We start from the raw sequence: 27,360 nt of genomic DNA, 5'->3' as shown, positions 1-27,360 counted from the left end.
CTGTCTCTCTGTGTTTGGTTGCTGTGTCCTACTTCCTCCACCTACCCGTCATACAGAGTCCCTAATGAGGCCCCTGGGAAGCTGTCAAGAGCTTGTGCTTCTCCCAAACAGCTCTGCTTCCAAGTCGATTTCAAAGCTTTTGCCTTTAAGGCTGCACAGCCTATGAACTGCCAGGTTTGGTAACCAGCCGTCCGATTTTGTCACCATTCTTACAAATGCTAACAACAGCAGATTTGGCATGGATGCCAGGATATTTGAAATAACGCTCTACATCCATTTGTTCACACGTGTTTGCACAAACTGACAAACTTCCCTGACAAACAAGCTGACACACACCCATCTGGTTACAAGCCATTGCTTTATGTGAGCTGATTTAATTTAGTCTCTCCTCTCACCAGTTTCTCTGTCTCATCACAAGTGCTCTCAGGGAGATTTAGTGATTACTTAAAACAAAGAGGTCCCATAAAGAGTGAAGATATTGCTTCACATTCAACAAATACATGCAATTCAGCAATACAATGATCGCCTTGATGGAGAAAGCACAAACATGCAGAGATTTACAGCAATGAAGAATGCCTCCTTCCCTGAAGGAAAAGTCGGATTCCTTCCAGTTCACTGACCTTGCTTGTCTTCCATATCCCACTTTGAGCTGTTTTCCTGAAATCCTCCCTACTGAGAATACTTCAGGAGAAATGGGACAACAGCAATGAAACATTCTTCACCGGTAATATTCAGACTCTTGCTCTTAACATAGAGGAGATACTTCGAGTGAACTGTAAGAGGAAAAACAACTCTCAGCTTCTTTTGTTTCCAGAAAAAGCTCATGGAAATGAGATGGTAAATTGTGATTTTATTTGCAGAATAACGGCAAAGAAATTTACTACCTTTGTCATTCTGTTTTTTTTTGTTTTTTTTTTTCCCCATCTTTATAGTATCATGACAATGCTTCTTGTTGTAAATTATAGCCTTACAGCCCATTTTCATTCTCCAGTCTTACTCTAAGCAATGATGTCTGGTTTGGTACCATCCAAGTTGGGAACATCAACTTGCAGTCTGTTCTTTACCGTTATGGGGGTGAACATGGGCAGAAATATGGGCAGCCATGAGCTGTGGTCAACAATCTGATGATGCTGTTTGCAGCAACACTCAGTAATGGAGAACCTCGACTGTGGTTTTGATGGACTCATATAAACTCAGAAATGTGTTTCTGCCTTAATGACAAACTGCTAGAAATGTCACATAGTTCAGTTTAAAGGCTAAAATGATGTTACATCTCATCCTCCATTTGGGTGTTAAGGCAAATAAACCCAATTATTTAATTTTGTCATATGAAAAGTTGTTGCTGGCCCAAATATAATGAAAACAATTTAGATTAGCTGATTTGTTTGTAAAATTTATACGTAAAAATCAATTTATATTGTGACGCTTTATTTTTTAAACATGTTCAACCTTTGGATTTGGGTAAATCAGTGAAATGATGTAAACCATTAGCCACACATGAATTTATTGAAAAGAAAAATCAAAACAGAATAAAATGCACATCATGTCAAACTGATGTTATGTAACTCTGGTGTTTCCTTCTGGCTGGACAAAAATCTGAAACTCCAACAGAACATTGACCAAAACATCTTTTCTCACTTCTCCATTCTTTGGAGAGACGTGTTGCTTGTCACAATTACAATCATTCCAAAACTTGAAGCATGTGCTCCTGCTCACAATTATTCTTCATGACACTGAGCACTTCTCTCATACCTATCCAACCTTTAAGTCCTCTAATAATCTGTAATGCAGAAGAGTTCATATTTGTTACACGTGCTTCATCATTGAACTTTGGTCATTTATGGATGTGTGCAACTCATCAAAATCTGCCAACTGAATCAATTATGTATTGTATCTGGAATGTGCCAGTAGTGATTGTTTTTGATAGTTCAGCTCTCCAGTCACTTCATCCACATACATACCAGCCACAAGATGAACACAACTGCTGCACAAGCATTTGAGAACTTTGCTTGCACACTCGTCAGGAAATCACTGCACAGACTGATTTAAATTGTTCTTGCATGAAAGATTGACCATTTTCTTACTCCAAAAAATATATTTCAGATGAAAGGACAAGTTTAAATTTATTTTAAATATTTCCACAAGGTTCATTAAGATTTTCTGTAGCACCTTGGCATGCAAGTTGTGCAATTTAATTGACTCAACACTGGTGTCATTGCTGATAACAGCCAGTGTTCTGGGATGTTCCTCTAGCAGAGTGCCTAACCTCCTGGGATTCATAGTAAACAGAGACAGCTGCAGTCAGTGGCACGCTTGCACAGTCTGGTACCATCAGCATGTTTCATTATGTTTGCAAGCGTGCCGAGTCCTGAGCAGCCAAATTTTTAAACTTGTTTCTCTTTTTTGGGGGGGTGAGGCCCCAGTGAAATATTTCAAAAACTTAAAATCCATTCAACTTTTGCAATGTTGGTTTTCAATGTGAGGTTTAGATTGTAATGTACAAATTTCCACATATCTTTGGAATAGGCCTTTAAAAACTAATGAAACCTTGTTTACAATTGACCATTTTATTTGACATCACTTCTGTCCAGATTCAATTACTGACCACATTTTGACACGTTGTTGTGGTGGGAGGCGTCGCTTGACACGTTGTTGTGGTGGGAGGCGTCGCTTGACACGTTGTTGTGGTGGGAGGCGTCGCTTGACACGTTGTTGTGGTGGGAGGCGTCGCTTGACACGTTGTTGTGGTGGGAGGCGTCGCTTGACACGTTGTTGTGGTGGGAGGCGTCGCTTGACACGTTGTTGTGGTGGGAGGCGTCGCTTGACACGTTGTTGTGGTGGGAGGCGTCGCTTGACACGTTGTTGTGGTGGGAGGCGTCGCTTGACACGTTGTTGTGGTGGGAGGCGTCGCTTGACACGTTGTTGTGGTGGGAGGCGTCGCTTGACACGTTGTTGTGGTGGGAGGCGTCGCTTGACACGTTGTTGTGGTGGGAGGCGTCGCTTGACACGTTGTTGTGGTGGGAGGCGTCGCTTGACACGTTGTTGTGGTGGGAGGCGTCGCTTGACACGTTGTTGTGGTGGGAGGCGTCGCTTGACACGTTGTTGTGGTGGGAGGCGTCGCTTGACACGTTGTTGTGGTGGGAGGCGTCGCTTGACACGTTGTTGTGGTGGGAGGCGTCGCTTGACACGTTGTTGTGGTGGGAGGCGTCGCTTGACACGTTGTTGTGGTGGGAGGCGTCGCTTGACACGTTGTTGTGGTGGGAGGCGTCGCTTGACACGTTGTTGTGGTGGGAGGCGTCGCTTGACACGTTGTTGTGGTGGGAGGCGTCGCTTGACACGTTGTTGTGGTGGGAGGCGTCGCTTGACACGTTGTTGTGGTGGGAGGCGTCGCTTGACACGTTGTTGTGGTGGGAGGCGTCGCTTGACACGTTGTTGTGGTGGGAGGCGTCGCTTGACACGTTGTTGTGGTGGGAGGCGTCGCTTGACACGTTGTTGTGGTGGGAGGCGTCGCTTGACACGTTGTTGTGGTGGGAGGCGTCGCTTGACACGTTGTTGTGGTGGGAGGCGTCGCTTGACACGTTGTTGTGGTGGGAGGCGTCGCTTGACACGTTGTTGTGGTGGGAGGCGTCGCTTGACACGTTGTTGTGGTGGGAGGCGTCGCTTGACACGTTGTTGTGGTGGGAGGCGTCGCTTGACACGTTGTTGTGGTGGGAGGCGTCGCTTGACACGTTGTTGTGGTGGGAGGCGTCGCTTGACACGTTGTTGTGGTGGGAGGCGTCGCTTGACACGTTGTTGTGGTGGGAGGCGTCGCTTGACACGTTGTTGTGGTGGGAGGCGTCGCTTGACACGTTGTTGTGGTGGGAGGCGTCGCTTGACACGTTGTTGTGGTGGGAGGCGTCGCTTGACACGTTGTTGTGGTGGGAGGCGTCGCTTGACACGTTGTTGTGGTGGGAGGCGTCGCTTGACACGTTGTTGTGGTGGGAGGCGTCGCTTGACACGTTGTTGTGGTGGGAGGCGTCGCTTGACACGTTGTTGTGGTGGGAGGCGTCGCTTGACACGTTGTTGTGGTGGGAGGCGTCGCTTGACACGTTGTTGTGGTGGGAGGCGTCGCTTGACACGTTGTTGTGGTGGGAGGCGTCGCTTGACACGTTGTTGTGGTGGGAGGCGTCGCTTGACACGTTGTTGTGGTGGGAGGCGTCGCTTGACACGTTGTTGTGGTGGGAGGCGTCGCTTGACACGTTGTTGTGGTGGGAGGCGTCGCTTGACACGTTGTTGTGGTGGGAGGCGTCGCTTGACACGTTGTTGTGGTGGGAGGCGTCGCTTGACACGTTGTTGTGGTGGGAGGCGTCGCTTGACACGTTGTTGTGGTGGGAGGCGTCGCTTGACACGTTGTTGTGGTGGGAGGCGTCGCTTGACACGTTGTTGTGGTGGGAGGCGTCGCTTGACACGTTGTTGTGGTGGGAGGCGTCGCTTGACACGTTGTTGTGGTGGGAGGCGTCGCTTGACACGTTGTTGTGGTGGGAGGCGTCGCTTGACACGTTGTTGTGGTGGGAGGCGTCGCTTGACACGTTGTTGTGGTGGGAGGCGTCGCTTGACACGTTGTTGTGGTGGGAGGCGTCGCTTGACACGTTGTTGTGGTGGGAGGCGTCGCTTGACACGTTGTTGTGGTGGGAGGCGTCGCTTGACACGTTGTTGTGGTGGGAGGCGTCGCTTGACACGTTGTTGTGGTGGGAGGCGTCGCTTGACACGTTGTTGTGGTGGGAGGCGTCGCTTGACACGTTGTTGTGGTGGGAGGCGTCGCTTGACACGTTGTTGTGGTGGGAGGCGTCGCTTGACACGTTGTTGTGGTGGGAGGCGTCGCTTGACACGTTGTTGTGGTGGGAGGCGTCGCTTGACACGTTGTTGTGGTGGGAGGCGTCGCTTGACACGTTGTTGTGGTGGGAGGCGTCGCTTGACACGTTGTTGTGGTGGGAGGCGTCGCTTGACACGTTGTTGTGGTGGGAGGCGTCGCTTGACACGTTGTTGTGGTGGGAGGCGTCGCTTGACACGTTGTTGTGGTGGGAGGCGTCGCTTGACACGTTGTTGTGGTGGGAGGCGTCGCTTGACACGTTGTTGTGGTGGGAGGCGTCGCTTGACACGTTGTTGTGGTGGGAGGCGTCGCTTGACACGTTGTTGTGGTGGGAGGCGTCGCTTGACACGTTGTTGTGGTGGGAGGCGTCGCTTGACACGTTGTTGTGGTGGGAGGCGTCGCTTGACACGTTGTTGTGGTGGGAGGCGTCGCTTGACACGTTGTTGTGGTGGGAGGCGTCGCTTGACACGTTGTTGTGGTGGGAGGCGTCGCTTGACACGTTGTTGTGGTGGGAGGCGTCGCTTGACACGTTGTTGTGGTGGGAGGCGTCGCTTGACACGTTGTTGTGGTGGGAGGCGTCGCTTGACACGTTGTTGTGGTGGGAGGCGTCGCTTGACACGTTGTTGTGGTGGGAGGCGTCGCTTGACACGTTGTTGTGGTGGGAGGCGTCGCTTGACACGTTGTTGTGGTGGGAGGCGTCGCTTGACACGTTGTTGTGGTGGGAGGCGTCGCTTGACACGTTGTTGTGGTGGGAGGCGTCGCTTGACACGTTGTTGTGGTGGGAGGCGTCGCTTGACACGTTGTTGTGGTGGGAGGCGTCGCTTGACACGTTGTTGTGGTGGGAGGCGTCGCTTGACACGTTGTTGTGGTGGGAGGCGTCGCTTGACACGTTGTTGTGGTGGGAGGCGTCGCTTGACACGTTGTTGTGGTGGGAGGCGTCGCTTGACACGTTGTTGTGGTGGGAGGCGTCGCTTGACACGTTGTTGTGGTGGGAGGCGTCGCTTGACACGTTGTTGTGGTGGGAGGCGTCGCTTGACACGTTGTTGTGGTGGGAGGCGTCGCTTGACACGTTGTTGTGGTGGGAGGCGTCGCTTGACACGTTGTTGTGGTGGGAGGCGTCGCTTGACACGTTGTTGTGGTGGGAGGCGTCGCTTGACACGTTGTTGTGGTGGGAGGCGTCGCTTGACACGTTGTTGTGGTGGGAGGCGTCGCTTGACACGTTGTTGTGGTGGGAGGCGTCGCTTGACACGTTGTTGTGGTGGGAGGCGTCGCTTGACACGTTGTTGTGGTGGGAGGCGTCGCTTGACACGTTGTTGTGGTGGGAGGCGTCGCTTGACACGTTGTTGTGGTGGGAGGCGTCGCTTGACACGTTGTTGTGGTGGGAGGCGTCGCTTGACACGTTGTTGTGGTGGGAGGCGTCGCTTGACACGTTGTTGTGGTGGGAGGCGTCGCTCATCAAATCCACTTTATTGATTTCCATTTGCACTGATTGAGTAAATTTACATAAAATTGTCAAAAATGTGCATGTAGTACACACCAGCTTACTTGTATAGCATAGGTTGCCACTCCCTGCCATATTCTTTGACAGTTTAAGAGTTAGCAGCCCTTACCTTCTTTAACTTGTTGCTTCAACATAAAATCCATCGTTTGTAGAATGGCAATGCTCCTCCTCAGAGAAATATCATTTTCTGACAATTCTGCAATCAGACCACATTGTCATTTTCTTGATTGACAGTTCAAAGATGGCTTCACTTGCCAACTTACCATCTTGAATCTTTTGCACACCATTTTGAGCAAGCGGCCAACTGGATCCTATGGACAAGACTTAGTTATGTTGTTCACATCTTCTTAAGTTGGACATATCATGCTTTCAATTCTTTATACACAAATCACTTTACTGTAAAATGTAGAACCGAGATACTTTGGTCTCACTTCCTCAACTCTTCATTTACCCGTTCTGAGCAAAAACCAAAGGCCATGGTTGACATCATTCATGTCTCACAGCTTTGCCGTCAGTTTAGCTTCATTTATAGCCAACTGCTTTGCTGGTCCCCCCCGTCTCAGTCGCAAAGAGGAACCGACCTCATAGAAAGCATTTTTGAAAATCCCTCGATACAGAAAGTGAAGCAGTGGCTAGCAAGTGTTCCAAAACAAACTCAACCCATGTGGCCTCACTCTCCTAAAGTAGAATGTGGAGGGGACACCAAATGGTTCAGTAAATCTGAACCATTTACTGTTCAACTTTTTAGCAGTTGCACAGCAAATGTAGTGGCAGGAGACACGTCAGAGATATACCGACTGAAAAATCCAAGCCAATATAAGAGCTACACGATGCCAGGAAAAAAACTTTAAAAATGAACTAGAACTAAAACTAAAAAGTGGATTTAGCATGATGCATTTCTAAAAAATGGTTTGAGTTTTTTTAAAGCACCAGTAAGCCACATTGCACTAACAATTGCATACAAAATTTGAAAAGAAACAGAGGGCAGACAAACCTTTGTAAAGGCACACAGCCATCACACAAGTGAACAGGATTCCAACACACCCCATGGCTCCTGCTGCTACCTGAGAATGCAATCACCATTTGATGCTTAAAAACCTTTTCATGTGTAGGTGGCACAGCTGAAGTTGATCAACTGTAATTGGGTTTCTCTCCTGAAAAGTCTTTGCGTTGTGTGACAGTCATGTTATGTAACTTGAGTTCACATGAGAACACTTGCATAAACAAGCACAAATTCAGCTACATTTTAAAAAAATGGGTTTAGGGTCTGAAGCTAGTCATTGTCTACATATAATAAACTAAGATGAAGATTAATGATAAACTAAATCTAGAACAATCTTTATTTATGATTTCTTTTTTTAAAAATTCCTATTTTTCTTTCAAGGGCCTTATTGAAAGCCTTGAAATTAGATCTCTCTGAATGTTTTTTACACCATGGACAGAAACTTTGTCTTAAAATCATTTTTGTAAGTTTCTTATTTCATCCTGTATTTTTGACATTTTCACTTCAATGAGACAAACTGAGAGTCGTCATTTTGAATAATTTGTCAAACAGCAAATTTATAATATTGTTTTCCAAACCTTAAGTGTAAGTAATCACCTTTTCTGTTGTGATTCATATCACCAGATTTTGCTAACTTTTCACATTATCAAGCTTGAGGCACCAAAGTGAAAAAGGTTGCAGTGTTTGTGAAAACCTTGCTGACCAATAAGATATTTTCTCCTGAGGTGCTGTGGTGGCGCACAAGGAACCTAATTGCAGGTTCGATTACCAGCCTGGTGACCTTTGCTGCATGTCTTCCCCCTCTTTCATTACCCACTTTACTGTCTAACTATTCTCAAATAATAATAAAAAAAAAAAAGTTATTTTCTCTTCTGAAATCTTAACTGTGTTTTCAGGGTTTAAATTTTAGTAATTTTAGTAATTCTGTTTACTTTATATTCTTAATATTCTTTTGTTAAAAGATCCTCATCACTGGATGAGCTTATGTTGATAAATTCTGGAATATGTTTTGTCTGTTATTGCACAATAGCCAGCCCCACCTAAACCCTCTCAGCTCTCATAGACTGACTATTGACCAGCTCTCCAGTTAATGGGTCAGGAAAGTCTCTAGATCCTTGGGCTTTTACTCCATAGTCTAGGAGACGTTCTGTTTAAGCTGGTGGCAGGAGGACTCGTCGAGCCTCTGACTACCTACGGTCCAAAAGTTATCCCCCTTTTCAACTATTAAGGCAACTAACTGAGTAGCTCTCGCAGTTATATAACCTCAATAATGACTTTTGTTAACGGCAGCTCTCTCCCTTTTAATAACGAGGACTTGTTGCAGACTAGATAAATTTTAGTGGCTCAGCTTGAACCCCAGGGTGATTATTTACTCATCGCCAAAGAAACCTATGGAGCCATTGTTTTTCTAGAACCATTCACATAGACTTTACCATAATCAGAAGCAACATTAGTAATTCCGGACTCAGAATTAATTTCCATGTCCACAATCATCAACAAAATTTATTAGTAGTTTTAGCAGGGTTAAGTGACTGCAGCTTACTTCAAAAGATTTATCAATTATAAAATTAACAATTTTTAGATATCAAATTACCACCACATTATTTGTCCCTTCCTTATCCTATCACTGGATTTTCTAAGAGGCTTTGGGGAGCAGTCAGACTCATACCCAGTAGATTTCTGTTGTCCCTTGGTAACAGAAATTTTGACGTTCTTGGTCAGAATCTTGTCTTAATGAGACGAAAATCCCCTTGAAATGGAACAAAGCAGATCTAGTCTTTTTTTTATCTTTCAGACTTTGTCCATTCACCAAGTCCGTTGCAGCAGAGTTGGGGTCTTTGGGGCAGAGCAGGGCAGTAGTCGAATCAGGAATCCTGGAAACTGTGGGTACACGGGTCTTGTCCCTTCCAGGTGGTGCTGAGCCTTTAGCCTGTCCGTGGATTCCAGGGTGTCGTCCTCTGCTGTTGGTCCTTCTGCATCATGTTAGCTCTACTCCAACACCAGGAACAAAGAACGCTTTGCTTCCCCTTCTTAGAGTTTATATATCTTTTATTTACATGTGTGTGTGGATGGTTTACGTGACAACTCAAACGTCCACATGGGTGGTTCCTACGTGACCTCTTCGCCTTTGGAGACCACCTGATACTTTACCCACTTTCTCTTCTCTTGTCTTTGTTCGCTCATCCGCAAACTTCTGTTTACAGTTCTTTTTTTTTATATATAAATTTTATTTTACGTTTTCAAAGTTTGGAACATACAGTTAAACAAACAACAAGGCCCAGATGCACAGGTCAAAAGCATAAAACATTGCGGTTGACATATGGTGTACACACACAGCACATATACATAGTCACATACAAGGGTATACATACACACACTAGAGCAGAGGTTCCCAAACTGTGGGGCGTGCACCCTATGGAGGGGCGCCGTGCCAATGCGGAGGGGGGGAGCGCGGGAAGCCGTCTGGATGGATGAAAAAAAAACAAAAAAAACATGAACGCTGTATGCGCTGTGTTTTACTTAGAATGGCCAACTCTCTATTATTCCTATGTCAATTTGATACAGTAGAGACTTCCACACTTCCCATATCTGTGTCCTCTGTCACTTTTATCAGCAGTTAAAACTGTTTAATCCGTTGTTAACATGTGGTAACCTGTTTTTCCGAGCCGCCTTTGAGCGCAACCTGAGCGCTATGACGCTCGCGCTGGGTTTACACCTGTGCAGGAGACCTGCTGCTGCTGTGCAGAGCTACAGGTGTGTTAGAATCACGGCAGCAAACCAGCAAAACGCAAAGAACTTTTCACAGTTTCCCCCCCAAACTAACCGACTGAGTTGAGTAAAGCTGTTGGATGCAGCTAATGTTAGCTAAAAGATGACTAGCTAATATCAATACAGAACCTTAAGCTCAACAAGTACCTTGTAGGCTACCGATGTTGGTGTCTATGTCATTCATTTTGCCCCCAAAAGAAGTTGATTTCCCCCCACCCCGCTCATTCTTAGAGACAGGGAATCTCTAAGAACCCCCCCGAACCTTCCCCCCGCCCCCCACACACACACAAACGTCATTCAACCAGACAGCTATTTGTAATCCATAGGAGGGGGGCAGAAATAGTTTGGAAACCACTGGGGGGCCCAGGAGAAAAAGTTTGAGAACCACTGCACTAGAGGGTGATCGAGGGGAGAGACCAGTCTTTGAAAAGTGTTCCGAAAAGGGATTCCAGTCAAGTCACATGAGAAAGTGTCTTTAGAGCCTTTCCAAAGTCTCTCCATCTGTATCATGGACATCATGTCCGTCATCATCAGGTGGAAGGAAGGAGGAACAGAGGACCTCCAGTCTCTTAAGATTAGTCTCTTGGCACACTTCTTCTTTTTAATGTTTTTACTCTGCTTCTCAACGGTCAGCATGTCTCACCCAAAAAGCCTCTTTTATTTTAACCTAACACTCTAATCTGATTTATATTTCCAATACCCAAAAATTAACATTTTATTACAAAAAATCATTCCACTGAAATATAGACACTGCACGATTACTTAGACCAGTGGTTCCCAAACTATTTCTGCCACGCCCCCCCTCCCCCAAATAGCTGTCTGGTTGAACGATGTGTGTGAGCAGTGGCGCAACTACACATTATTCAGGTGGATGCGAAAACATAAGTCGGTGCCCCCCCCTTCCTCCTCTCCCCAGAAGGAAGGTTGAAGGAGTGAGGAAATCATACGCTCGTTACGTGAAGGGTAAAACTCTCTACATTTACCTCGTAACGTGCTCGAGGTGAAGGAGCGTAAGGCACCCTGAAGTGTATGGGAAAACGTAATCGGCGCGCCGCCCCCTCCAGACGGGGTTTTAACGCCCCCTCCGGTGCTGCGCCCCTATGTGTTGCATGCGCTGCATACCCCCTTTTTGCGCCACTGATTGTGCATATGCAGAAACATAAAGCTTTAATTGATGAAGGAGTTTGCTGATGTTCTAAAGCACGAATTGACAGGAGGAAGTGATATTCAGAGGGAAGGATAGAAATGAAAGAAGGAAAAAATATCTATGTAAGGTACTTTTCTATAATGTAGCGTTGCTCTGAAACAATGTGCAACACCTGTATTTGAGGATGAAAAAAATGTCATTCAACCAGATAACAATACAACACAATGTGATACAGCCATGAAAAACACTACAAAAACATGCAGAAGAGAGAAAATGCTGGCAGATAAGAACAGATTGTTTTATGAAGCTCAACACACAAATGCATCATTTTACACTGCTGTGCAAGAGACTAATAATTTAGCAATGCAAGAAAGACAGGCGAGAAGAAAAATGAGTGTGAAGGAGGCGGAGTAATTCTTCATTCTTGTTATCTATTATGCCAAGCTTGCAAATATTGTTCCAACCAAAAAGATGCCGATAGGAGGAAACACCCCGTTGCATTCTGAAAAAGGAGCATTTCTATTTGGAAACTGACATCTTTGCCCAGAACTCCATTTCAGGAACACAGACAGTTTAATCAATAGCTGACCAACCAAGCTAATCTTCTCAAAGCTAAATAGTAGACAGGAGAGATGTAAAGCAGACACATGATTTGACCAGTATCTGTCATGGTGAAGTGTCCTTGGACAAGATACTGAATCACTGCCAGATTTAATTAATGCTCTCTTGACCTCTTCTGGAAGCAAATAAATCTAGACAGAAATCACTTCATTGATGTGATTCAACTAGTTTTCAAGCATAGGCACGTCATTTGAGAGTAAAATTTTGTCAAAAACTTTGTACAAATTATGTGACTTAGTAGCAGGGAAATGTGAGAGGAAATCAAACATAGATGAGATTCCTCTTTTTGTTTCTCTGTGAAAAACTAGAGCTGACACATACCTTAGATCTTCCCTGTGCCCTCGGTCTGTTTTTGAGTTTCTGAGCTAAAATAGAATCCATTTTGTTATGCTCATACAGATCCTGACCCAGAAAGTAGATTTTTTCCTATTAGGAAATCAGAGTACAGGAAAAGTGTCATTTTCCTATTTTACCAATGATTTTGCGACAGAACAATGTGACACTGGGAGGACCATACTGTCACTGTCATCTTAAAGATTACCACATATCCATTTCAAATTTAAAAAATAGTTAATTTAACACTGTACAGCTGTCCAAAGTAACTAAAGATTGAGCATGCTGATCAAACCCAAAATGTTTAGCTGCTCTCACATTTTAGCTACCATAAACCATAAACCAAGTTTTATGGATCCAATTTTTTCTTAAATATCATAGATTTTAATTCAGAAAGCTCACAGGCATAGGTGTGCTTTCAAAATGTGCAGCCGTTATTGCAAAAGCAAAGATGCCTGGCATACAGTGGAGCTGAATTGACACGAGCACGTTCATAAAATCTGTGTTGAAAAATTCCCCAATATTATTTTGATGAAACTTATTCAGCACAAGTAAATTTGTTGTGAATCGTTAGACACTGATACATAATACAGAAAGCTGTTTATAAATTATCAATATGTGGCTATTCTGTTCAGGCAGCACCAGTTCATATCTAAATTAATTTCTGGTGTTTATATAAAATTGGAAAAATTGTTTTATTTATTTATAGTTATGTGCAGTCGTAGTCCAATTAGATTTATTTTTAATTCATTCCACTTTGTCACATAATTGTTAAATAGATTTATCGTCAAATTAAAAATCCACACAGTCTGATTAAGTATTGTAGAATACATATGGGGTCAAACATATTTGCATAAGAACAGAACAGATTGAAAAGACTGATTAGCAGTTAACTGAATCCTTCATCTGATGTCAAAAGTGTAGATGAATTTGAATTGTGGAGCGCTTTGTAAATGCTTGGTGCTTTGGTGGAATAACTCCAGGTGATTTAGATAATTAACATTCAAAAATAATTCAACAGCAGTGGCTTAGGGCTGTCTTAGAATTTGAAATACACATTTAATGTTGTCTTTCTTTGAATTGTTTATATGAAATAATTAAAAAAACATCAAGTTCCAGCTTTTGCTGTTCTCACAAACTAAAGGTTTTCAAAAATTACTCATTGAAACTTGTATGTGCATCTTTATGGGATTCTTATGCATTTATACATTTTATGAACAATAGTCTGTATGGGGTGTTGGTGTGGGAGGGATTCTTAGACATCTGACAGTCATGATATTTACCCATTCATAGTGATTGCTGGTAATTTGCCTGAGGTTTTATTTTTTATAACCAACCTGCTTTTAAAATCCTCAGTAGACATTACATTGTGACTTTGGATAGCCATTGAAAGCAGAAAAGGTTCTCTGAGGCTACAGAAACATTTAAAATAGAAATATCTTGGAAGAAAAAAAATACAGAAAAAAAAGATGTAGGAAACTGAGAAGGGACACAGACCCAGACGGCAGAGTTGAGATTTTGTTGTGCCAAGATCATTTATCTCCACTGAACAGCCTCCGAGTGCAGAAAGGCTGTATGACAGAAACTAGAAAATTCCGCAGAAATTTTAAGGGGCATGCCAAAGTGTGCCCGTCGGTTTTTAATCAAGCGTTCTAATGCAAAAAATTAGCATTAATGCTAAAGAAAGCTTCAATGTAGTCAATAACCTGTGGTGAGTCAGAAACATGTTGACTAAACTGCACCTGTACCATTCAGTATGTTGAAATTAATGCATAAGCCAAAATGCTAATATTAGCGTGAAGACTAATATTCATGTAGGATGTTAGGATGTGCACTGCCTTGCGCAGCAAGGCAGTGCACTAGTGGGGGCAGTAAAATGCTAAACTTGTGCTAATGTTAATGAACTGCCTTGCTGCGCAAGGCAGTTCACTATCCTGAGGAAAAAAAATGCGAAAAAAGCTTAATATTATTGCAACGCCTACGGCGTTGCACTAGCATGAGAGGAATATGCAGACTTTTATTTTGAAACTTTCAGTAGGCTTCATTTTAACCACCACACCAATTCAATGTGTAAAAGTAGTTTGTTTAAACATTTCACATAAAGCCCAAAGCTGATGTGAAAAATATCAAGGCTTTTATTTTGAAATTTTCATTAAGCTTCATTTTAATTGACCACAGCAATAAAATGTGTAACAGTGGTTGGGTTAATCCAACTATATAATGCCCAAAACAGCAAGTAGTTCTAAATGCCAGTTCAGCCCTAATCTGTGGTATCTGAAAGTTCCGCCATGTTGTAGTTCTGACCTTCAGTCATTGTAGTTCTAAAGAGCAGCTCAACTATCATGTTAGTGAGACACACAGGGAGAGAGAATTCTAACTGTTTGAAGCAGTTAGTTTTTCTGATCAAAGCGGCTTACTGTTCAGCATCCATAAGAGCAATCCGAAAACTTTTTGAAGCATATAAGAGGGCAATTTCTTGTCTCCGATGGAAACACGATTTAAATCTGTAGTTGTCTCTGCACTAACCTGAGAGAAAAACATAATAAAGGCCCAAGAGGAATATTCAGGCTTTTATTTTGAAATTTTCAGTAAGCTTCATTTTAAATGGCCACACTAATCCAATATCTAACAGTGGTTGGGTTAAACCAGTTTATATATAATGCCCAGAACATTCTGCCCTGTCTGTAGTTATAACATTCTGCTCACCTTCTTTCTGTAATAAGTCAGAGTTCCACCATTATTTACTTCTTAACTGCCAGCTCAGCCCTCCTTTGTAATGATTGAGGGTTCCACCATGTTGACCTTCCGACCTTCTGCTCAGGCCTCTGTAGTAAAGTGTTCCATCGTGTTTAGAACTACAAAGATGGTGTTTTTGTAGTCCTAAGGAGCAGTTTGGCTTTTGTCTGTGTTCTGTTGCTATAGTGACCAAGCCTCCCCCTGTGTTTCTCCAGACAGGGGGAGAAACAATTCTATCTGTTTGAGCCAGCCAGTTTCACTCCAAAAAGCTGTTCGAACAACTCCTTTCCATTCGGGAACCGTGATACGTATTCGAAAACCGTTTGAAGCGTATGAGAGGGCTATTTGTCGTCTCATTTAGTACCGCGATTCATATCTGTAGCTCATTCACAGTAATTGCAGTGATGAGAGAAAAATGGTGTGCGCTGAGCTCAGAACTTTTTGCAGAAATGTATGTAAAAAGAGCAATTACATGATGTAAAAATTGTCAAGGCTTTTATTTTGAAAAATTTCAATAAGCTTCATTTGAAATTGCCACACTAATTTCATGTGTAATAGTGATCAGGTTAAATCAGTTATATAATGCTCAAAGCACAAGTTGTTTATAATACCAGCCAACTCCTCCTCTGTAATAATTGAGTGTTCCGCCATGTTGTAGTTCTGACATGCTGGTCAGGCCTCTATTTTAACTGAGTCTTGGCCATAGATAGAACTACAGTTATGGCAGTTATGGCTGCTGGTTTGTAGTCCAAACCAGCAGCCTTTCTCTGGATTCTGTTGCAATCTTTAAGACAACCATGAAATGCTAATGTTAATGAACTGCCTTGCTGCGCAAGGCAGTTCACTATCCTGAGAAAAAAAACATAAAAAAAAGATTTTCATTTTTGCATCGCCTACGGCGATGCACTTTTGTCAGTGCAATTTTCAGAGTTTTATTTTGAAACTTTCAGTAAACTTAATTTTCATAACCACACTAATCCAATGTGTAACAGTGGTTTGGTTAATCCACCTGTATAATGCCCAAAACAGGAAGTAGTTCTAACTGCCAGCTCAGGCCTCCTCTGTAATAATTGAGTGTTCCGCCATGTTGTAGTTCTGACCTTCTGCTCTGCCCTCTGCATTAAAGTGTTCCGCCATATTTAGAACTACAGAGTCTTTGTAGTCCAAACCCCAGCAGTTCTCCCTCTCTGCATTCTGTTGCTATAGTGATGAAAGTGCCCTGTGTGTGTCAGACTTATCTATCTTTATGAGACACCCAGTCAGTTTTAATGGAAAAAGCAGTCCGAACGACTGCTTCCCGTTCGGGTTCCGTAAGTCCGATCCAAAAACCGTTTGAAGCATATGAGAGGGCTATTTCTCATCTCATCTATTACCGCGATTCATATCTGTAGCTCAATCACAGTAATTGCAGTGATGAGAGAAAAATGGTGTGCGCTGAGCTCAGAGATTTTTCAGAAATGTATGTAAAACACTGGAGAGGAGCGTCAGTTATCCTGTCCCAAAACTTTGCTCTGAAGCACCTGGACCGAAAACCATAAGCCCTAGGGAAATTTTGAAAACATTTTACCGGAGCAGGCATTCGTATCAATGTCATGACCGACTTTCATACCAATAGAGCAATTTTTGCACCCATGAGAGCGATTTCAAAATTATTTTGGGGTCAAAATTCCACTCTTTTTCTCACTCTAAAAAGCGGCAGTTGGTTTCAGTTACACTCTAAGGTTTTGGCAGTTGGAAATTTCGCTCGTTTTTCGCTTTTTACGTCGCCGTCGTAACTCCGATCCCCAATAAAAGTAATAGCTCCAATGCCGGGATCGAGACACACGTTTTGATACCACTTTTGTGGGTGGGCACGCAGCGGTACGAGCCGCATTAACGGTAATGGAAGAAGTTGTTATAATAATAATAATATCCAGGCGTTCTATTGGGTGTAGAACAATAGGTGCCTGCCATGCAATGCATGGAGGCAGTGACTGACCTGCTTCGCAGGTCAGTCACTGCTCTCCTTATGCATTGCTAATGGCATGCCCCAATCAATCAGAGGGCAATCGTCCATACAGAGGCACTAATGTTCCAACCTATCAATACAGGCAGAGCAGAGAGGAGAAGCACTGCAGGAGGAAGAGAAAGGTTGAAAAAAGCAGACGAGGTTTTCTGAGCTTTTCCTTAAGTAAGAAAACATTTCCAGTGGAACCCTTATTTCCCCTGCAACTCAATGTAAAAAGGAAAAAACAAATTCCTAGAACAAACCAACATGATAGAGTTGGTTTGATTTACCGTTCAGTATTCTGGGTCAAGCAAAGTTGAATGATTCCACTTGAGTTAGTGAAGGCATTTTAAAGTAGCCTTTATCCTCAATTATGTGCTCCATCAGCTCATACATTGTTGATATCTGACATTTAAATGTTCATGTTTCCCACAGCTTCAATGAGTAACTTCATAGTTCCCAGTCTGGTCAACTCTCCATTCAACTGCGCTTGAGGGTCCTTCAGAACCGTTTGTAGAATGTAAGCAGCCAAGATTTATTATTTGATTTTGCCTTGGTGTCTATAGGCCGATCAATGCAGGGCTGATAATAAAAGCAGTGGCAAGCACAAATCAGATAAACAGGTTTGTGAGTCAAGCCACAAATTGTGTAAGAAAAGTGGCTGACTCAAAAATAGGATAAATTCTTGTAGTTCTTGTTGCTGACATCTAAACAGAGGCTGCGCTCAGACAGGGGGAAGCTTGTCAAATCCTTTAGTTCCTGTCAGCGTCTGGATCTGTTGCATTAATTTGTCAAACTGTCTGCCCTTTACGAATGGAAATGAGAAAATCTAATCCAGATGTTTACTGTGTCTTACAAAATGATGAAACAATGTGGAATGATGTTGCTCAATACTTTTAAAATATTTATCATGGTTTTATTTTTACAGCTAACAATTTAACAGGTTTAGGAAATCCAGCTAAAGCACAATGGAGTGTAGAATAAATAAACAAATATTCAGACAAACCATTCTGTCAAACACAAAGTAAGAAGAGAAAAGGACAAAGACGGGATTGTTTTTGGTAAATTATGTATCAGAGGTTTTGCTGTGAACTTTATTGAAGAAACAGCCTGACAGACCAAAGGATACATTAGTCAGGTCAGAGACAAAGTGGTACAACCTGTTTGTCCCAAGTCATACAGGAGGAGAAAGTGACAAAATGCAAGAAAGATGTGGATTCTTTTTTTATTGTACTGCAAACTTTAGTTTTGATTATGCAGTGTTTGTATAATTGCTCCACTGCTTTCATTCAGCTTGATCCCCAAAATAAATAAGCTGTTCAAAGGATATGTTTTATGCTGTGCAGCTGCTCCTTTTAGAAAACAAGCAGACCAACTAATTCCTAATGAGAGAGCATGATAAATTCATTACAGTACATACGATTAGCTTTGACTTTGTGTGTTGTTGAGTTTATTTATTTCATTATCTTGAGAGTGTGGTGTGAATTAGCTTTGCTGTCCAGAGCTGACAAGAGTTGTAGAGGTTCCTGCTGAGATCAATACATCAGTGCCTGTAGCTGCTGTCGGGAGCTGTGGTGGGTTTATGTGTGTGTCTAATAGCATGTGACACTCATTAGACTTCAATCAGACCTTCTGCCCACCTGCCTGAAAAAGACAAGTCAGAGACCACACAACTCCACTTCTGCACATGTCACGCGTCTCGGATAGACACGCTCAGAGGAAGAAAGTGCACGCTGAATGATGCATACCAGAGGCATGGCCGACAGTCTGGCACCTCTGATGACACGAATGGAGACGCCACCTGACACCAGAATTCCTCTTTCTGCACAACATAACAGATAATAGTTCCAAACCTCGTTGTCACTTGCTCTGGGATGCAGAACAAAAGGGGTGCAGAATCTGCTTTCAAACACATCTGCACACAGACACACTGGTAATGCACAAAATATGTGGAAAAAGGCAGACTTACAGAAAAGCACAAACCGACCCATAACACTCTACCATTTGGCATGTGTCTGCGTGCACATACAAATATTATCATCCATGATTAAACAAACACTCACACATGCATGTATTCAACCCTGAAGTCAAGCTTGATCATGTTCTCACATTAGAGCATGCCAACAACACATTGACATGACCTGTGGCAGATCTATAAGTAGAAATCCACAAACCCAAAGGCTCTAATGATGTAAGCTGCATAATTCACCTTCTTGTTTTAGAAAAATATTCTGTTACCAAATGTGTAGCAGCAGTTGTTTAGAAATGACCCATTTTTATCCAAGCCACCATTCAGTTTGAGGGACAAAAGGGACATTTTCTCCACTTTCAGTATTGTTCAAACAATCCCAAAGCAAGCCCCTTTTGTACAATAAAAGGTTTACTTTCCTATTATTTTTATGGGTTCCTTCTGCACATTGGATGATTAAGCACTCTGTTAAAGACTCATAACAAATGTCTTTGATTCACTTCCATTCTAACTTTTATCCAGAGGGTTCTACTTTAAACTGAATAACAACTAAAGATTCTCCTTTTAGGTCCTGTTTTTGCCCTTATTGACAGAAAAAAGTAGAAACATCTAGTTTAACGCTGCACATAGGTGCAGTTGTTAGAACAGTTGCTTTACAATAAAAGGTCCACAGCCCAGGGCCTTTTTATATATGGTTTGCATGTTCCCCCAGAGCATTTGTGGGTTATTTACAGGGACTCTGGGTTCCTTCCACAGTCCAGAAACATCACTGTTAGATTGATCTCTCTGAATTGCCCATATCGGAGTAATTTTGTTCAGATGCCTCTGTGTTTGATAATTTAACTAAAACACAATGTAAAGAATTCTATACACCTATTGGCATTACACGGTTACTAATAATTCATTTTTACGTGGTTTACTTGTAAAATTACTATGAACATACATTTTGTCTTTTAGCACAGTTTAATGCTGAGAACAGATGAATGTAAAATCTCATCACAAATTACTGCTCCGGTTTTCAAGGAGCAGTTGAAACCTGAGCCAGTAAAGCCACTAAAACTTGGACTGTGGAAATGTAAAGCACTTTGTTCTGATGCAGCAGGACAAAGTAGGTTTCCCACTCCGGAACCAGATGCTCACTATTCAAAACAGGAGCACATCAAAAGCCATATGCACACTTCAAAGACTTCATGTTCTATAAAGTACATTATATTTCCTCAGGTTTCTGACCTGCATAACCCTTTTTTTTTTTTTTTTTTTTTTTTTCCAGTTCTTCAGTATGACCAAATAAACAACAGGGAGGCACTGCATATGGTCATTGCAAACTGTATAAATAGCGTGAATAACGAGGTATGGACTTGCTACAATTTAAATGACTAAGTTTAGCAAAACAAGTGACAATTTATACAAATACCTCCAACTTGGATGTGAAATGCACTAGTTTTCTCTGGGATAATTAAATTTGAACAGTTTATGTTGCGCTATAAAATATGAAACGTTGACCTTTGCAGAAGGAACATCTAACAAGGTAAATGTTGACACTTTCTAAAGGTGTCTGTATTTCACAATTCTAGACTGGGGATGTGTGAGCTTTCAAATCTTAAGGTGATGGTGAAAATAATACCTTCTGAAAATGTTTACTTTAAAGTCATATTAGTGCTATCTATGTTATATTTTTACTTCATATATGATTCCAGTATCATTTCACATGTGAGTAAGTTTCCTTTGTACCTAATTTACAAAGACAGCCATTTAACTTAGTTCTGCAAGATAATGATAATGTCTTTGAAGTAATATGAGCATTAAAGAAAGCAACAGGAACAAACTTTATAGTTTCTCATCCTCCCTTTCCATTAGCATGACCACAAAACCATTCGGTGTTAATCCCATTGAGAAAATGCTCATCTGCACATTTACAGTTTCATTCTTCACTTCATTTAGCAAAGAAAAAAAAATCACCACTGCCATTACTCGGTGTGCTTTGACTGACTCATCAACACCGCATACTTAACTCTCCTTTTTTGTGAACGTAATTAGGGTATTACTGTGAAATTACGGAGACACCACTCACTTATTTCACACATCTTATTTATCAGTGCTTAGCTTCTCCATTTGCTGTAAAATGTTTTTTTCCCTCCTTTTTTTTTACATATAAGTTAGTTATGGACTTTAGGATTTTATGGGAATAAAAAGTGGTCAAAATTACAAATCTAACTCCTTCCTAGCAGTCTTTAACACTGGAAACCTGTGAATTAAAATGGAATTGCAAATGAAGAACTAGAAGGAGGTAGATATAATTACCAAGTGCCAGAGTGTAATCACAAAATCATATATCAACTGTACAGACACAGACTCATGCTCAGAACAAGGCTCTTTGAGACATTTGTTATAACAGTGTTTGCCACAAGGTTCATTTTATGTGGACAAGCTGATTGTCTTGAAGCTGACTCTCCAGAGACTGGGCCCATTTTTCAAACCACTGGTTATGTGCCTGCATCTCATCGATCAGCGGACTCACTGTCCCCTCGGAGCAACATGAATTAACTCGTGTTCCTAAACACGGCCTTGAAGGAGATTCTCATTGCCATAATTCTGTTTCTTGGGCCTGGATGATTGCGTTGTTTCATACAGGTCATGCATTTTTAGAAGAGCGCGGGCTGCAAATTTTACACTAACCGATTGCATTATTGATCTCAGTGGCTTCCAGCACTCTAAATCCCCTTGTATCCACTTGTTGGTCTCATGATAGAGGGTGAGTGTTTGCTGGGGAGGCAGTTTTTGTTCCCACCATGCTATTTAGCTGTTCTATATTGTGCTACTTTGATTAGTTATGCTAGTTGTTTACTTCCAATTCCATGAAATACATGTGATAGTTTTTCTTTGACCAATATTAAGGTATTGAAATTGTTGTGCTCTATATGTTGTTGAGAAATGTTTGGTCTTGATAAATGAACTATTGCCAAAGTGAGATTGTATCTTTAATAGTGGTAAAAGTAATACATAATTAAACATACGTTAAAATAATATTTAACATACAAACATATGGAAAAGTAATCCCAGGAAAGTGAGAGTGGGACCATTGCAAAACTAGTTTGTGCAAAGATTTCTACAGGTTAAAGTATTGTCAATTTGACAACTGCTGTACATATAATTTTATGTAACTGTGTAATTGCTGTTTGTCAAAAATCCCTCATGTCATTACAAAGGTTTAAGTTGTTTTTAGAGTTTCTAACAGTCATTATAACTCTCCTTACATGCTGTAGTTCTAACACATAGTTGCAGGCAACTATTCACACTGTTGTATTTTACCAGCAGAACCTCAGGTTTTTATTTGCTTTATAGTTTGCTGTTTGAAGAACAGAAGACAGAAAATGCTCATTCAAGCAGTTTTTTCACAGTTCATTAGTTCTGTATTGACTAATTTAGAAAGACTCAAACAATGGCAGTTGTGTAAAAAATAACCAAACTGGTTACTGGTGAAGCCACACAAAAGACAAGATACCAAATGATAAGAGATTCACATTGATCAAAAATATGCACAAAATCAATATTTGATTAAGTAGCTGCTCAAAACTGACAAGTAGTTCATGAGCAGCTCACCGTCTTTATTTGTTATGTTTTGCACAGTTTACTAGTGAAGTTGGTTTTATATATCAGCTTCTGTTCAGACTGTTTAAAGAGTGTAATCAGACGGTGATGGCTGGTTCTGTCGTCTTTAAAGTTTTTAGGCATTTTATGAATAATTACAGGAATACTTGAATTGGATAACTTCTGCTTTTGCTTATATTAAAATTGAAATGGGTCAAACATAAGCTAAATATCTCTGGAAAAATTTTTTATTTGGAGCAACATTTATCTTAGCTAATTGAGGTGGTGAGAAAAAAGTTTGTAAATCACACAAGAAGGGTGAAAGTTGTTAACCATGACTTGAACTTAGCAGTTACACAGATTTCTAAAGTCTTTCCAAACTACATTTAACACTGTGTGGTTTTTTGCTAACTTCATTTTCTCTCAATCCCACTTGTATTTGCTGGTAAGAGTCTGTGACAAAGTGTTTGAAACTTGTGTTTTTATTGGTGTGGTTTCAAAATATGTTTAGAATTTTAGCTTTAAAATTGTAATACTTGTACGTTTATTTGGGAGTCATTATCAGTCTCTACTTTGCTAAAATTAGCTTTTTAATGCTTTTTATCCTTATAAAAACTAATATTTAATCACCAAATATTTTATAAGAGGTTTTAATTATAATATTGAAATTTCACTGTGACGTTTTAACCTCGGAACTATCAAAGCTTCATGCGCCCCCTGTGATCATCGACGCCCCCTAAGGGGAGGGCACGGACCCCAGACTGGGAAGCACCACTCTCTCTGTGTGAATGGGTGCACACTAATGTGTGTTTGTGTCTGCAGGAGCTGAGATGTGTAAATGCCAATGGTAATTAAGGAGATCCAGAGCTGGTATGGTTGAAAAAGGGGGTTGTGTTCTATTTCTGTCAGTAGCTTTGATGGGTGAGGTTTACTTTGAACACAGAAGGCACAGTGTGTAAGAATGTGTGTGTGCATATGGGATCTGGACCCAGTGTCAAGCTGTCCACAAAATCCACCTATTTATACTCATAAATGTAGATATAGTGGCTGAGTAAGACTCTGAGGAGCAAATATTTGTCTTTTATGCAGGCGCCACAGCTATTAACAATCCAAATATGCTTCAGAGAATAAAGAAAATTAAAAGCAGGCAGAGTTTTATTTTGCATAGTTATTTAAATGCTTAGCATAAAGGGAAAACAAAAATGAGCCAATATTGTACCCAATGAGTAGAAGATGCATGGCAACCAGAATCTGTCAGACCATAAATGTGTGGAAATAAAGATGAAGTGAAGCAGCTCCTACAATCATCGGTTAGGGTGGGGCATGGAGGGTGTTTGCCTCCAGGGTTTTGATCTACCCTCACTAAACAGCAAAGAGTCCATCAGCAACAGATACATTCTCAATTATTCAGGAGGTTAGCATGAAAAATGAATGGCTGCTTCCTGTAGTGAGAGGTGTGGTGCTGCACTGGTGCCTGAATGTTTCAGGCAGACCAGAGCTTTTACAGCAGATCTTAGTGAAGGCGACGGTTTCCTCTTGGTGATATGTGGATGGGTGCTTTTGTTTCATTACTGACTGAGACCAGAGCTGCTGGACAGATGCCTCAATCTCATCAAAACAGAGGAACTCAAATGTTTTCTTGCTTGGCACTCTGACTTGCTGTTAGGATGTTTTCTGGGGTCACTGGGTGCTTTAGGTCTCTAAAAAGATCAGAAATGTTTGGATGACCCAGCCAGGGCTGTGGAGACCCCAGCTTATTTCTGATTAACACTGTGGGCTTCGCTGTTGCCTCCCTCATATGATCTTATACATTTACTAGAGACCTGTGCTGGTCACAAGATCCTAATCTGTGTACAAATCCCGTGAAATGAGATGTGTAAATGAACATCAGTGAATTCCTTACACCACAAGTGAAATCAGGCTGCATTTGTTCAAAACGTAAAACATTTGCTAGGAAAGCAACGAGGACAAATAAACTGCTCCCATGTTGAAGACTGTGACTGAAATCACAAAAGTATCAAATGAAATGCTTTACCAGCCACAAAGATCAACACAAGGACTATTTACAGTAGCTTCTAGTCTGTCTGTCTCTGAACTGCTGAGTTATGTTTTTGGAAGATGTAATGGGATGCACAACATTAATCCACAAAATATCTTTTAAAAAGTCTTGAGACTGATAAAGGTGTTTTTGTTTTTTCTTGCTGATAATTCATGAAGCGGTCTTTAACCGAGGCAGGTGAGGCCTGGTTTGTTTCACAGGAGTCCTGGACTCTTTTGGGACCTCACAGATGGAAGGCAGTAATCTAAACCGCTTCTGAAACGGTTCACCACTATTCCATGTTTCCGTGTTTGTGGAAATGACTTTGTAACCCTTTTTAGGCATATTGATACAAATTAAATATTCACTTTGTGGGGGAAAGTGTCAGTTTGTTCCTGACTTCTTTGGGTTTAATTTGAGTTTGCTAATTGAGTGTTTAGCTTTGCTGGTGTGTCTCCTCAGCAGGGAGGAGCAGCAAAGGGAGACAAATGCTTCAGGTGCTACTGAAAAGCTCCCAGAGCATGGCCATGTCAATTAAGAGGAGTAATGCTCTGAGGAGTTATACTAAGTTACATTTATTCTTTGGTTGACCGTAGATTAGTTTAGTTCGAATGATTTGCATGCGTGTAAATATTTACGGTACCGTTTATTGTTTTGTGTTAGGTTTGTCTAAATAATGTTTTCTTGTTTTGTTTTTGAAAACCCTTTTACTTGGTATGAGTGGTGAAATGTCCAAGCTATAAAAGCCAGCTTCTCTGTCTCACTGTGTAATGGGTGCCGGTGCATGAATGAATGAATCCACCTTGACTGCATTTTGCTGAGCCACTGCCGGTCAAACTAACATTTTCTATTTGAAAACAAATTTTTGCATTTATTCTGGTTATATGTGCCTCATATTAAATTGATGAGATTATCTTAAACATCTAGGTAAAACAAGCAAGCAAAAACAGAAGACATATTTAAGGGACCATATTCTTTTCCACAAGTACATGTATCAGTTTTGAACTTCTGTTTTCAATTTTAAAAAGGTTTTTAGCTCTTTGTGGGTGTAGATGGGTCGTGCAATGCAGGATTAACAATGCAGGAATGTCACATGTTTGCCCTCTTCACTTTTAGGATTAGAGCGGTGGAAAGCCGGTGGTTCCTGATGCCATGTCACTTTGTTCTAGGTGATAACTATTTGGCACCGGCTGACTGCTCATCTTTGTCTCCCCTATGGCTTCTTACTTTGTCTTTCTATTCCTTTCTGAATAATTTGTGTCTTCCTTTGTCCTATTGTTAAGTTTTTTTCTTCATGCAGATTGATCTACAAAGAAAGGAAAAAGTGGGGGGGAAAGAAGCTCTCCATGGAATCTAATATTAGCTCCTGTTCTGCTTGTCTTGTCTCCACAGGTGGTCCATCACGCTGGTCTTCTCCTCCATGTGACTGCTGCTGCAAGAACCACAAGGGTGATGGCGAAGGGGAGAGTGGCACTTCTTTCAACGAGCTTTCAACCTCCAGCTCGGAGAGCCAGTCGGAGACCAGCTCTCCCCAGGGAACAGTCATTCGAGGTCCAGTCAGCCGTCAGTCGCATCCTCATGCCAAGGTCCAGACCCTCGACAGGCCACCTAAGAAAGGCCCAGTTAGCATGATTCAGCAGTCTGACCAGCGACGAAAGAGTGACTTGCTGCGCACTCTGACAGCCAGCTCGCGAGACACCAGTGGCTGCAAGAAACGGCCCGTAAAAGAAAAGCCAACGGTTCAGGAGGAGCTGCAAAAATGCATTCAAGACTTCCACAAGATCAAGATCCCAGAGAGGTTTCCTGGAAGGCAGTACGTGTGGCAGACCGACCTGCTGAGAAAGTACCGCCTTTGAGCCTGAATTTTGGAGGGAAGCACGGAGGGAGCAAGCAAGCACACGGCCACGGATCAGTTTACGTGTTTTTCCATCATGGATTTTTTCAAACAAAATCAACATTGAGGAGGACACTTCCTGACAGGATGTTGAAAGTCAAGAGAAAGAAAAAATCATCTAAAAAGGCAGTTGCAAAGGCTCTTGGTAAATGTAGTATGTACAGTATGTGTTTATATGTAGTTTAGACCAAGTATATACTGTATGTATGTGCAGTAACTTGCAGACTGCATCAGCGTTGGACCAAAACAGCAGAGCTAACTGATCAAACAGCTGAAATCATTACTGGTTGCACCTGGTGTTACTGATGGCTAATGGATTGCACGGACTGTAATCAGCCGTCCTTTTGACTGAAAAAATTACAAAGCAACATTTCTGATCCAACAAAGACAAACACTGATTTACTGCGTGATTGTATGAGTGCGGTGGTGTGTACGTGTGTGTTTGTACCCAGGTGGCCTGGAGGTCAAAGATAAATCTGCATCGGGACTCATCAATAATTCATGCAGTTCCAACAGAGCTCTCACCATAAATACTCCCTGAGATCTCTGCTGCCACAGTGGCACAAACAGCTGGGCTGATTACTTTACTTTTAGGTAACATTTGGAGACTCTTGAGCCAGAAGGACGCACAATTTCATCAGCATATAAATTAATTCCCCTTCTTAGAGGCAGGTTATGTTGCAAATGTGCCCCAAGAGCACCAAGCAGCAGCACATTGCTCTAATTTTTACAAAGCTGCCTGGATGTAGATCAACAGTAAGTTGTGAGGGAAAGAGAAAAAGCAAAGGTTTGTTGGAACTGAGTAAAACTCCAACACTTTGATCACAGTCATCACAGTATATTCACATAAACAAAAAAAAAATCTAATTTTTTTCCGCCTTACTCATACTGAACAATAAATCATGGTATAATTAAAGCCTCACTT

General features: G+C 41.9%; 2 protein-coding genes across 2 annotated transcripts in view; one reads left to right on the top strand and one right to left on the bottom strand.

Annotated features, from left to right (window-relative positions):
• The window catches only part of kctd16b (potassium channel tetramerization domain containing 16b), an 87,618-nt gene extending 61,221 nt beyond the window's left edge, over positions 1-26,397 (top strand). The window contains exon 2 of the mRNA XM_014989501.2: positions 25,934-26,397. Within this exon, the coding sequence (XP_014844987.1) occupies positions 25,934-26,397 (464 nt within the window). The remainder of the gene's footprint in view (positions 1-25,933) is intronic.
• Positions 999-7,422, bottom strand: LOC106919268 (uncharacterized). Its single transcript, XM_088012573.1, has 5 exons — positions 7,345-7,422; positions 6,614-6,661; positions 6,460-6,546; positions 6,159-6,334; positions 999-1,130 (listed from the first exon to the last, which is right to left on the bottom strand). The coding sequence occupies exons 1-5, from the start codon at positions 7,397-7,399 to the stop codon at positions 999-1,001; spliced, it is 498 nt and encodes a 165-aa protein (XP_087868699.1). The 5' UTR covers positions 7,400-7,422.
• Positions 26,398-27,360: the final 963 nt, after the last annotated feature.

This window comes from Poecilia mexicana, unplaced genomic scaffold (assembly GCF_051168715.1).
Source record: "Poecilia mexicana isolate PSO_F unplaced genomic scaffold, ASM5116871v1 scaffold_14, whole genome shotgun sequence".
In the NCBI taxonomy this organism is placed as follows: domain Eukaryota; kingdom Metazoa; phylum Chordata; class Actinopteri; order Cyprinodontiformes; family Poeciliidae; genus Poecilia; species Poecilia mexicana.
The sequence above is the reverse complement of the archived record's forward strand: the minus strand, read 5'-3'. Positions and strand labels throughout refer to the sequence as shown.